The 11,143-nt window shown below is 48.2% G+C and overlaps 1 protein-coding gene across 1 annotated transcript; it reads left to right on the top strand.

Annotated features, from left to right (window-relative positions):
* Window positions 1-990: 990 nt before the first annotated feature.
* On the top strand, window positions 991-10,479 carry LOC140645721 (E3 ubiquitin-protein ligase RBBP6-like). Its single transcript, XM_072849185.1, has 6 exons — window positions 991-1,043; window positions 1,318-1,629; window positions 2,253-2,306; window positions 2,406-2,513; window positions 10,023-10,273; window positions 10,460-10,479. The coding sequence occupies exons 1-6, from the start codon at window positions 991-993 to the stop codon at window positions 10,477-10,479; spliced, it is 798 nt and encodes a 265-aa protein (XP_072705286.1).
* Window positions 10,480-11,143: the final 664 nt, after the last annotated feature.

Below are 11,143 nucleotides of genomic sequence, written 5' to 3'. Positions count from 1 at the left end.
AACATGCTTGCCTCACTTTCAATTTCGGTGTTAACACTGAGGTACTTTAAATGCAGATACTCTGAGTTACCAGTCCTTGATATCGGTGTTAAATGTGATGTGTTCATAGATCTGTATGTTGATTTATTTGAGGCTTGATAGCATTTCCAGGAGTACACAAGTCATTTTACTCTGTGGAGGCTTTTGTTCATCTATCTACTGAAGATTCATATTGCCTTTTTGTAAATGTTTTTCTGCCTCTAGGCTGTGAACAACTTCAGAAATGGAACTGGCTACACCAAAAGGCTGTGCAAGCAGCTTCAGCAGCAACATCAGCAGCTGCCGCCACCGCCACCACCGCCACCACCGGTCATGACTGTTGTCCCTCCTGCTGCTCTGGTGACTGCCGCTGAACACTCCAAGTCTTCCCCTGGGTCACTCAGCGGTGTGTTGGAAGAGAAGGTAAGTTTTATTTCAACATCCGCAGTGATTCGTGTATCTTAGTAGAGCTGATTTTCCAACTCCTTGCATTTATTCACACGGGCTGTCAGGTTCCTCTACTAAGACATCCGGCATTTGCACGTCTTTTGGGCCTCCAAGGACAATCAATACCCACAAGTGGTAAGTAACTATAACTGTAGAATTTCTTTTAAAAAAATGATCTTCAGATAAACTGAATGGGATTTTTTTCTTTTTCCTCTCCCCACTCCAAAAGGGCATCCAAGGGGAGGCAGTACAATTCGCTCAGCCGGTGAGAGACCAGGCTGGGAACTGTAAGTATGCCACAGAAGTTCAATATATTACTACTTGTAACCTGTTAAACGAGGCCGTAACACATAACTCGCGCAACAGCTGGTTTCTAATGCAATAAGTATGCCCAGAGAGTTGCTGACCACAGAAGTGGTAATTAATTTTAACAACATAGGCAGCATACGTGGAAGAAGTTACCAGAAGTTTGAGAGAAGTTTAATTAATATCTGTGCAGTCCTTTGAAGATCAGCAGTGTGAAGTATGAAGCGCCTCAAGGAGTGGCAGAGACGCGGTGGGCACTTGGTACATGGGAGGTGGGAGTCTCTTAAGCAGGGGCAGCCTCCATCCAGAGTTGCAAAGCTGAGTATAAGGAGAGAAGACTGAGGGAACTGTTGGGGGGGAGGATGTGGAAGGCAAGTCTGAGGATCAAGAAATGAGTGTCATCTCAAATGAACAGAAAGCAGGGAGAAAAATGCTGAAGTTGGGAACAAGAAGTGCTCGCCACCATGCTCCCGCTTCCTTTGCTTTCCTCTTGAAAATCAGGGCGGAGCGTAACAAACAGTGACACGTGTTTTGGGGTTTCTTTAGAAGTTCAAATCGAGGACGCCCATGCAGTGAACGTACCCAAAGGCCTCAGGCCCCAACACTACCAACGTCCACACCAGCCTTTGTGCCTGTGCCTCCACCTCCCTTGTCTCCTCCACCACCCCATGCACTTCCTCTTCCTCCGGGGGTACCAGCACCACAGTTCCCTCCTCAGTTTGCACCTGGTCAGCCTCCATCTGCTGGGTACACTGTCCCCCCTCCAGGATATCCCCCAGCTCCTGCACACAGGTCATCAGCTTGGGTACCAATAGCAGTACCCACAGCTCATTCAAATACCGTCCCAACAACACACGCACCTCCTTCACAGATTCACAGAATCATAGAATCATTTAGCTTGGAAAAGACCTTTAAGATCGTTGAGTCCAATCGTAAACCTAAGACTGCCAAGTCCGCTACTAAACCATGTCCCTAAGCACCACATCTATGTGTCTTTTAAATACCTCCAGGGATGGTGACTCAACCGCTTCCCTGGCAGCCTGTTCCAGGGCTTGATCACCCTTTTGGTGAAGAAATTTTTCCTAATACCCAATCTAAACCTCCGCTGGCGCAACTTGAGGCCATTGCCTCTTGTCCTATCACTTGTTACTCGGGAGAAGAGCCCGACACCCACCTCACTACAACCTCCGTTCAGGGTGTTGTAGAGAGCGATGAGGTCTCCCCTCAGCCGCCTTTTCTCCAGGCTAAACAACCCCAGTTCCCTCAGCTGCTCCTAACAGGACTTGTGCTCCAGACCCTTCACCAGCTTCGTTGCTCTTCTTTGGATGCGTTCCGGACCCTCAATGTCTTCCTTGTAGTGAGGGGCCCAACACTGAACACAGCATTCGAGGTGCGGCCTCACCAGTGCCGAGTACAGGGGGACAATCACTTCCCTAGTCCTGCTGCCCACCCTATTTCTGACACAAGCCAGGATGCCATTGGCCTCCCTTATGTAGGGAGGAGTTTTACGGAGAACAACGGAGACTTGAAGAGGAGTAAGTATTTGGCTCAATGAAGTTGCGTTGTTTTTCATTTTTGTCTTTCGATAGCATATCGGACTGCAGTTACATGGAGGTGCAAAAAGAAAGAAGGAGAAAGAAAGAAAAGAGAAAGTCCAAACCTGATGAGTTTATAACTGATTTTGCTGAGGAAGTGATGGGGTATAAAAGGATTAAACAGGAGCGCAGGCGATCGTTTTCCAGGTAACTGCTTTACATGTCTGTAATGGAGAAGCAGATTGTCCAGAAGAATCAGGAGGAGTTCCTCTGCTCCACCTCTCTAACCAAGAGTCGTAACCTTCGTTCTAGGTCCAGGTCACCCCCAGAGAGAAGATACCATGCCCGGTCAAGGTCTCCAGTATTTAGAGAGCAGTCTCCCAGTAAACGGACTCTACCTCAAGGGGAAGGAGGAAAGGAGTATTTGAATTAGATATTATAGTTAGGACTAATTAAAGTAAAGGAAAGACAAAGCAAAAACATGCCCTTCTTGCTTGCTCTGACTGTCCCTGACTGGGGCTGTGGGTAGCCATAGGGAGGGTGGAAGCCTTGCGTCTCTCTTTACAAGTCCTCTCTCTCTCTCACTGTAGAAGCACTGCAGCTTCGGGTGCTCCTAGTGTTGGAGACACAATTAGCTTTATTCTTACAGCTACCTCAGGTCTTGGTCTAAAGTGTCGCCCTTTTGTTTTGGTTTGTTTGTGTTTTTAATACACATATTTCTGTATGTATTTCAAAGCAGAACCTGGATCTTAGTGCGGTAGGAATAAAGCACTGGGAAGCTTGCCAGTTCTTGTTGAACAGTACAGCAGCAAAATAAAATTAGTGAAGGTTTGTTTCAAAAGGATGCATGAAAGCTTTTGTTCTGCATATTTCTTTATTGTCTTGCTCTTATGTTAGCTGTTGTTCTACACTTCCAAAGTTGTGCTGCTGTCCTCCTGTTACTACAGCCAAAGCAAGACAGTGGACCCTTTTTGCTTTAGTATTGGTGTTTCAGTAACTGCAAGGATCTCTAGTTGGTATTTGTCCTTCGAGGCTGCAGAGGTGCAGAGAGTCATGCCCATTGTTTTAGCTCCGTCAAGCACAACTGTGATCCTTCCTGGCTGAATTTTTAGTGTAGCCAAGCTGTGGGGTTTTAGGAAACCACTGTAATGTACACGTAGCACTCCCCCAGTGAGATTAGCCTTTTCCTCCTCTTTTCTGTCCCCTTTCCCACTTCCTTTGTGTTGATTTCTGTTTAGTCTTCTGTTTGAAATGGGAGTTTATACATTGACGGTCGATGATGGGGTTTGGGGTTTGGTTTCTGTTTGTTTGGGGTTTTTTTCCGGTTCTTCTGCAGTATTATCTCTAGGGTTGTAGACATGGAGTTTCATGGAGCTGTAGTTTCTACTTGACTGATTGGAGGGACTGGCAGGAAATACAAAAATACAAGAACTAATTAACAGTTTATGAACTCTTCTGTTTCAGTTACTGGTCAATACTGGACTGTTCAATGCTAGACACCAACAGAGAGCTTTCCCCATTTCTTTTTTGCTTCTGAAAAACCACCAAACAGTTGTGGTTGTGCCTGCCATGAGAGAACACAGGCCTGTTTTTCCACGTGTAGAAAAGAGTGGCATATGGAGCATGAAGCTTCAAAATCCTTGATGAGACTTCCTTTTTACCAGAACTAGGTACAAAATGTTCTCAAAAGAAGGAAAGGTGAATCTTCTGGTAAGACCTGCCAGGGAAAGAATGTCTCTCTGTCCAGGTCTGGGTGTTCCTCAGAACTTTTTAGTTAGTGATACAGTAATGCTGTGTGTGCTTTCCTAAACACAGAGAGAAGGAATGACTAACTGGAGTGAGGCATCACCTTCTGCATGTAGATATTTTTCCCCAGAGCCTACTAACGCTGCTCCCCTGAATTCTTCCACTACGTTAGGCAATAAAGGACAAGAGCTTTTTCCAAGGAAGGGTTTGAATCTCTCTTCTGGTCAATTTAGTGACCTCTTGAGGAGAGCTGTTTGGATAGTATGGCCTGTGGTCTAATACAATACAGGAAAGGAATGTTCTCAGCTTTAGAGCCTACTCTGTCACGGTAAACACCTTTATTTCAACAACTGGAGCAATTCATTTTTTTCTACACAAAGTGGTGGGTTACTTTTGTGGCTGGAGTTTTGGATTGGTGTTTTTCTTTGGGTTTTGTGGGGTATGGCGAGTTTGGCATTTTTAAGCTTATTGAGAGGAGGGGCAGAGTTCCTGTTTCAGGGCTGATATGCCTGCGCTTTGTTTTGACAGGCAACTACTGTGTTCATAAAAGCACAGCCATGTGCATTTGTAAATGATGAGGCATTAACTGATTAATTTACAAACGACATGGAAAATATGTTTCCTGTAGTGCTGCTGCCTTCTCAAATCAGATTAAATACTGTTTTCAATCCTTTCTAGCTGAAAATGGACAGCTTCCTTAGCCCTTGGACTTTTAAGCAGTTGTGAGCATTTGACAAGGGTCCCTCTCGGAGATATTCTGCAGCAGTAAGTTGATCTCAGGCGGGTCTGGCACCTTAGTTCAGGAAAGGCAACTATGCTAAAGGACAGCACTGAAAAATATGCCGAAGCCCTATGGAAACTGATGCGGCGTGATGATGGATAAGCGCTAGAATAAGGCTGGCGGGCTGTACTGCTCTAATAGAAAAAGGCTCCAGCTGATCTCAGTGCTGTTTCCATGATCCTTTAAGTGCCTTTTATGTCACCTGGAAACCCACTGCGAGATTGATTTTCAGAACACCCTAAATGCACGGAACAATAACAGTATCTCTCACTATCGCCATGGACAAGTTACTTGCAATCTCACATCCAGACCCCCTCAACTCCCAAATGTCCCCATATACAATTCCTTCCTCCATTTTCCAATGGCCCTGAAGGAGGGGGAAAAGAAAAAAGTTAACCGAATCTCAGTAACCCAGATTATTTTCTTCTCCTGGAATGTGCAAAATCATTTGGAAGGTAGTAAAAAAGCCTTCCAAATATTTCTTCTCATGTCGCAGACTTATTTTGCTTCTAAAACACCAGAGGAAAAAGACAACACAGACAATACCACATATTCGATACAAGACCTTCAATCCATACGAGACAATAAAGACCACACCGTACACTACGTACCATACATACAATACAATACACACAATACAGTAGGAAATACAATATAAACAATTGATAACGCGTTCACAGAGAACAAATGGTGCCCTTCTTACTGTAGCGACATAGTCAAGTTTGGAATACTTTGTGAGCAGATGGTTTCAAAATTTGCTCTTTGTGATTAGATAGAAGGGGGTCTTGAGACACTATATCCTTGGGTAGAATAGATAGAAGCCAGTCCTGAGACACTGTATGCTTGAGTAGAATAAAGGAAAAGGGTGTTAGAATAAGTTGGTTTTGTACATGCAAGCATGGTGTAACCAAGCCAAAAATGACCTGAGCGTGCACAAAAACGGAGTTCAACCAGCGGACACGGTGAGGAAGCCTATCGACGACCACCAGAGGACCCTGGAAGACCACCAGAGGACAGGAATGCGCAGGCATCAGGGACATTGACATATATGAATGAGTTCTAGGGAATAGTAGGAATGTGGTAATCATTTCCCAGAAATCTAAGGAAGATGTATATTTTGATTGTCTATCATTTCTCTCGTTGCACAATTCGGCGTGCGCATTAGGTGGCGCGATCCCCTGTGCTCCCGGCGCCGCAATAAAGAACGCCTGCATTCTAAAACTCCAAACTGAGTTTTAGAGGGTTCTTCTTTTGCCGACTTAGGGTATCACAATGCACATGATACATACAATACAATACATTCAATACGATCCATACAATACGAACCAGACCATACCATAAAATACATACAAGAAATACTTTACCATACGATAAAAGACAACACATACAATCCATATAAGGCAATGGAATACAAAATGCAATTAAAAAATACAGTACATACAATACAATACATACAATACCATACATACAATACCATGGATTACAACATACAATGCAAAACATACAAAACAGGTACAGAACATACAACACATACAACACGTGCCATACAACACCTGCCACAGAATACACACCAGGCACACAATACACACGGAAATACAATACAAAGTGCAACATAATTCACAGTGCAACACACACTGCACCACCAGATACATTGCACTGCCCTTTACAGCACATGCAGTAGGTACCATACCATAGCATACCATACAAATACAATAAATACCAAACCATACACAACAACACAACACACGCAAAACATACAATATAGGCAATGCAACCCATCCCATACCACAGATACCATACCATACCATACAAACCACAAAACAATAACTACAATACAATAAAGAGATTTCAATAAAGACAATACAATAAACAGAAACGAGTTGGATGATTTGCTCTGCATGGTGGCAGAGCTACGGGAGGAGGTAGAAAGGTTACAGAGCATCAGGGAGGCTGAGACAGAGACAGACTGGTGGTGCCATGCTCTGCCCCCCGAGACAGGAACAGGAGCAGCAGCAGCCACCAGTAAGAACCCACGATCAAGGGGATCCTGTATCCCCCCCACCGGGCTGAGGGCAGCAGCTCTATTACCCTCTACTGCTCTTCCATGTGGGGGGCGATGAAGCTGCAACACGAAGTCCTAGGGCAATCAAAAGAGACCTCAGGGCCTTGGGACGGCTGGTAAGAGACTCCGGAGCACAGGTTATTTTCTCCTCTCTCCTTCCAGTTGTGGGCAGTGACACTAGAAGGAACAGAGGTACCCAATCTATTCACTCATGGCTCCGTGGCTGGTGTCATCGCCTCGGATTTGGTTTTTTTGATAACGGGATGGCCTACACAGCCCTGGGTTTGCTGGCGTCTGATGGGATTCATCCTTCTCAAAGGGGAAAGAGAATCTTTGCTCAGGAGCTTGCAGGGCTCATCGACAGAGCTTTAAACTAGACTCGAAGGGGGAGGGGAGTAATATCAGGCTTGGTCATGAGAAGCTGAGGGACGACGTGCCACAGTTAGAGGGAGCGGGTGCCAGCGAGGGCACTCAGCCTGTGTCTCTGAGATGTGCTGGGTACACTGGGGCACGGCTGAAGTTGAACAGAGTTGAGCTAGGGGATACGGAGGCAATAGGAGCCAAGAGGGAAACGCCAGTGAAACCCCTCAAAGCCCATAAGGGGTGTTCCTCTGTGAAGGAGACACGGACGACAGCCCAGCTGAAGTGCCTCTACACCATGGCACGCAGCATGGGCAACAAGCAGGAGGAGCTGGAAGCCATTGTACATCAGGAAAACGATGATATGGTTGCCATCACGGATGGGATGGCATGGTGGGATGACTCGCACAACTGGAGTGCGGCAATGGATGGCTATACACTCTTCAGGAGGGATAGGCGAGGCAGGAGAGGCGGTGGGGTAGCCCTATACGTTAGGGAGTGTCTGGATAGTTTAGAGCTTAATGATGGTGACTGTAGGGTGGAGTGTCTATGGGTAAGAATCAGGGGGAAGGCCAACAAGGCAGATATTGTGGTGGGAGTCTGTTACAGACCACCCAAGCAGGATGAGGAGACAGATGAACTATTCTATAAGCAGCTGGGAGAAGCCTCACGATCGCTAGCCCTTGTTCTTGTGGGGAACTTCAACCTACCGGCTGTCTGCTGGAAATACAATACAGCAGAGAGGAAACAGTCTAGGAGGTTTCTGGAGCGTGTGGCAGAGAACTTCCTGACACAGCTGGTGAGGGAGCCAACTGGGGAAGGGGCCCCACTGGACCTCTTGTTCACGAACAGAGAAGGACTTGTGAGCTATGTGATGGCTGGAGGCCGTCTTGGGCAGATGATCACGAAATGATAGAGTTTTTGATACTTGGAGAAGCGGCAAGGGGAGGTCAGCAAAACTGCCACCTTAGACTTCTGGAGGGCAGACTTTGGCCTGTTTAGGAGACGGGTCGACAGAGTCCCCTGGGAGGCAGCCCTAAAGGGCCAAGGGGTCCAGGAAGGCTGGACATTCCTTAAGGAGGAAGTCCTAAAGGCACAAGAGCAGGCTGTCCCCAGGTGTCGAAAGATGAGCCGGCGGGGAGAAGACCGGCATGGCTGAATAGAGGGCTTTGGCTAGAACTCAGGAAAAAGAGGAGAGTCTACGACCTCTGGAAGAAGGGGCAGGCAACTCAGGAGGACTACAAAGGTGTAGCGAGGTTGTGCAGGGAGAAAATTAGAAGGGCCAAAGCTGAGCTAGAGCTCAATCTGGCTACTGCCGTAAAAGACAACAAAAAATACTTCTTCAGATACATTAGCAGCAAAAGGAGAGCTAAGGAGAATCTCCAGCCCCTAACAGATGGGGGAGGGATCACAGTAACCAAGGCTGAGGAAAAGGCTGAGGTACTTAATGCTACCTTTGCCTCAGTCTTTAATAGCAGGGCCAATTGTTCTCTGGGTACCCAGCCCTCTCAGTCGGAAGATAGGGACGGGGACCAGAATGGAGCCCCCATAATCCAGGGGGAAATGGTTAGTGACCTGCTGCACCACTTAGACACTCACAAGTCTATGGGGCCTGATGAGATCCATGCGAGAGTACGGAAGGAACTGGCAGATGTGCTCACCAAGCCCCTTTCCGTCATTTACCAGCAGTCCTGGCTAACTGGGGAGGTCCCAGTTGACTGGAGATTAGCAAATGTGACACCCGTCTACAAGAAGGGCCGGAAGGAGGACCCGGGGAACTACAGGCCTGTCAGCCTGACCTCGGTACCGGGGAAGCTGATGGAGCAGATCATCCTGAGTGCCATCACACGGCATGTAGAGGATAACCAAGGGATCAAGCCCAGCCAGCATGGGTTTAGGAAAGGTAGGTCCTGCTTGACCAACCTGATCTCCTTCTACGACAAGGTGACCTGCCTAGTGGATGAGGGAAAGGCTGTGGATGTTGTCTATCTAGACTTCAGTAAAGCCTTTGACACGGTTTCCCACAGCTTTCTCCTGGAGAAACTGGCTGCTCATGGCTTGGACGGGTGTCCTCTTCACTGGGTAAAGAACTGGCTGGATGGCCGGGCCCAAAGAGTGGTGGTGAATGGAGTTTACTGCAGTTGGCAGCCGGTCACAAGCGGTGTTCCCCAGGGCTCTGTGTTGAGGCCAGTTCTGTTTACTGTCTTTATCAGTGATCTGGACGAAGGGATCGAGTGCACCCTCAGTAAGTTTGCAGATGACACCAAGTTGTTGGGGAGTGTTGATCTGCTGGAGGGGAGGAAGGCTCTGCAGAGGGACCTGGACAGGCTGGATCGATGGGCTGGGGCCAATTGTGTGAGGTTCAACAAGGCTCAGTGCCAGGTCCTGCACTTGGGCCACAGCAACCCCATGCAACGCTACAGGCTTGGGGAAGAGGGGCTGGAAAGCTGCCTGGCAGAGAAGGACCTGGGGGAGCTGGTTGACATCCGCCTGAATATGAGCCAGCAGTGTGCCCAGGTGGCCAAGAAAGCCAATGGCATCCTGGCTTGTATCAAAAATAGCGTGGCCAGCATTAGTAGGGCAGTGATCGTGCCCCTGTACTTGGCACTGGTGAGGCCACACCTCGAATGGTGTGTTCAGTTCTGGGCCCCTCACTACAAGAGAGACATTGAGGGGCTGGTGTGTGTCCAGAGAAGGGCAACGAAGCCGGTGAAAGGTCCAAACTATACGATTCTGTGATTCTGTGGTACCAGCGTCACCACCCCAGTACCAGCATCACTGTCGGTGAGCTGGATCCAGCCCCGGGAAGGAGCCGCAGCTGCCCCACGGGGCCAGGCAGGGACTGGCTGAGCGCGAAACCTCAGCCTGCGCCTGGCCAGCGAGCGGGCATCGCTGGCTGGGGTTTGCACGCTGAGATCCCCGAGCTGGCGCTGCACCAGCTGCCCAGCTCGCTCGTCCCCCTCTACCGCCTCATCCAGCGCTGCCTGGACCTCATCCAGCAAAACCCCCTGCCCACAGGTGAGCCCCGAGCCGGTGTCACGAAAAGTTTGCAACCGGCCCGTGCCAGCCGAGGCGAGAGGCCAGGACGCAAAGTATAGTATTTACAGGGGCAAAGATTTTTTCATGCGCATGCCGTGTCACAGCCCAACTGGGGCACCCCGAATGTGCTTTTACACAGGGTTCTTATACCCTTCAATCGTTCAGGTACAAAACTACTTGACTAATCACAAGCACCCCGCACTAACGGTTAGTAATCATAGTCACATAGACATCAGGCCTTAGCATGAGCTGTGTGTTAGCCAAAACCCGAGAGGGAATTGAGCGAACACTCGTACTCCAGAGGTCCTGTCCAACCTCCACCCTCTGCTGTGGTTTGACTCCTAAAGCAGTTTGACTCCGAAAGGTTTGACTCCGGTGCTGTGGTTTGACTCCTAAAGCACCGGAACTCAGCCCTGCTGCCCGCTGGAAAGGACTCTGGGTCAAGGGATGGTCCCAAACTCCTCCCCTAGGATTCATCACAAAACCCCATCTACCTCCTCCAGACTATCCTATGGCAGACACAGTCAGAAGACAGAAAAGGTCATTTTATTCTGGTCATCAAGTGTGGGGGCCCAGAATTCACAGCGGTTCAGCCAGAGAAAGTGAATTGGCACCTGCAACGAAAGAGTCAGAAAGCACTGGTCAAACCATAAAGGCAGGAAGAGGCATGGTTTTGTTCCCCTTTCTTTGGGAAACAGAGTTTACAAGGAATGGTTGAAAACCCTGAAGAGATAACTATTGCTGGCTTGGACTACAGGATGGCTGGACTGGCTGAGAGCAGTGTTCAGAGCTGTGGAAGACAGACAGCAGAGCCTGGTACACACCTGGGCTTCTTGACCTTCTGGACCT

Source organism: Ciconia boyciana, unplaced genomic scaffold, assembly GCF_034638445.1.
Source record: "Ciconia boyciana unplaced genomic scaffold, ASM3463844v1 HiC_scaffold_37, whole genome shotgun sequence".
In the NCBI taxonomy this organism is placed as follows: Eukaryota; Metazoa; Chordata; class Aves; order Ciconiiformes; family Ciconiidae; genus Ciconia; species Ciconia boyciana.
Note: the sequence above shows the minus strand (reverse complement) of the source record. Positions and strands in the feature narration are given on the sequence as shown.

Coding starts and splice junctions, on each gene's coding strand:
- LOC140645721 (XM_072849185.1), top strand. CDS start 991: ATGAAGCGCCTCAAGGAGTGGCAGAGACGCGGTGGGCACTTGGTACAT. Junction 1,044..1,317: donor GGGCACTTGGTACATGGGAG/GTGGGAGTCTCT, acceptor GGGTTTCTTTAG/AAGTTCAAATCGAGGACGCC. Junction 2,307..2,405: donor CAACGGAGACTTGAAGAGGA/GTAAGTATTTGG, acceptor AGAAAGAAGGAG/AAAGAAAGAAAAGAGAAAGT.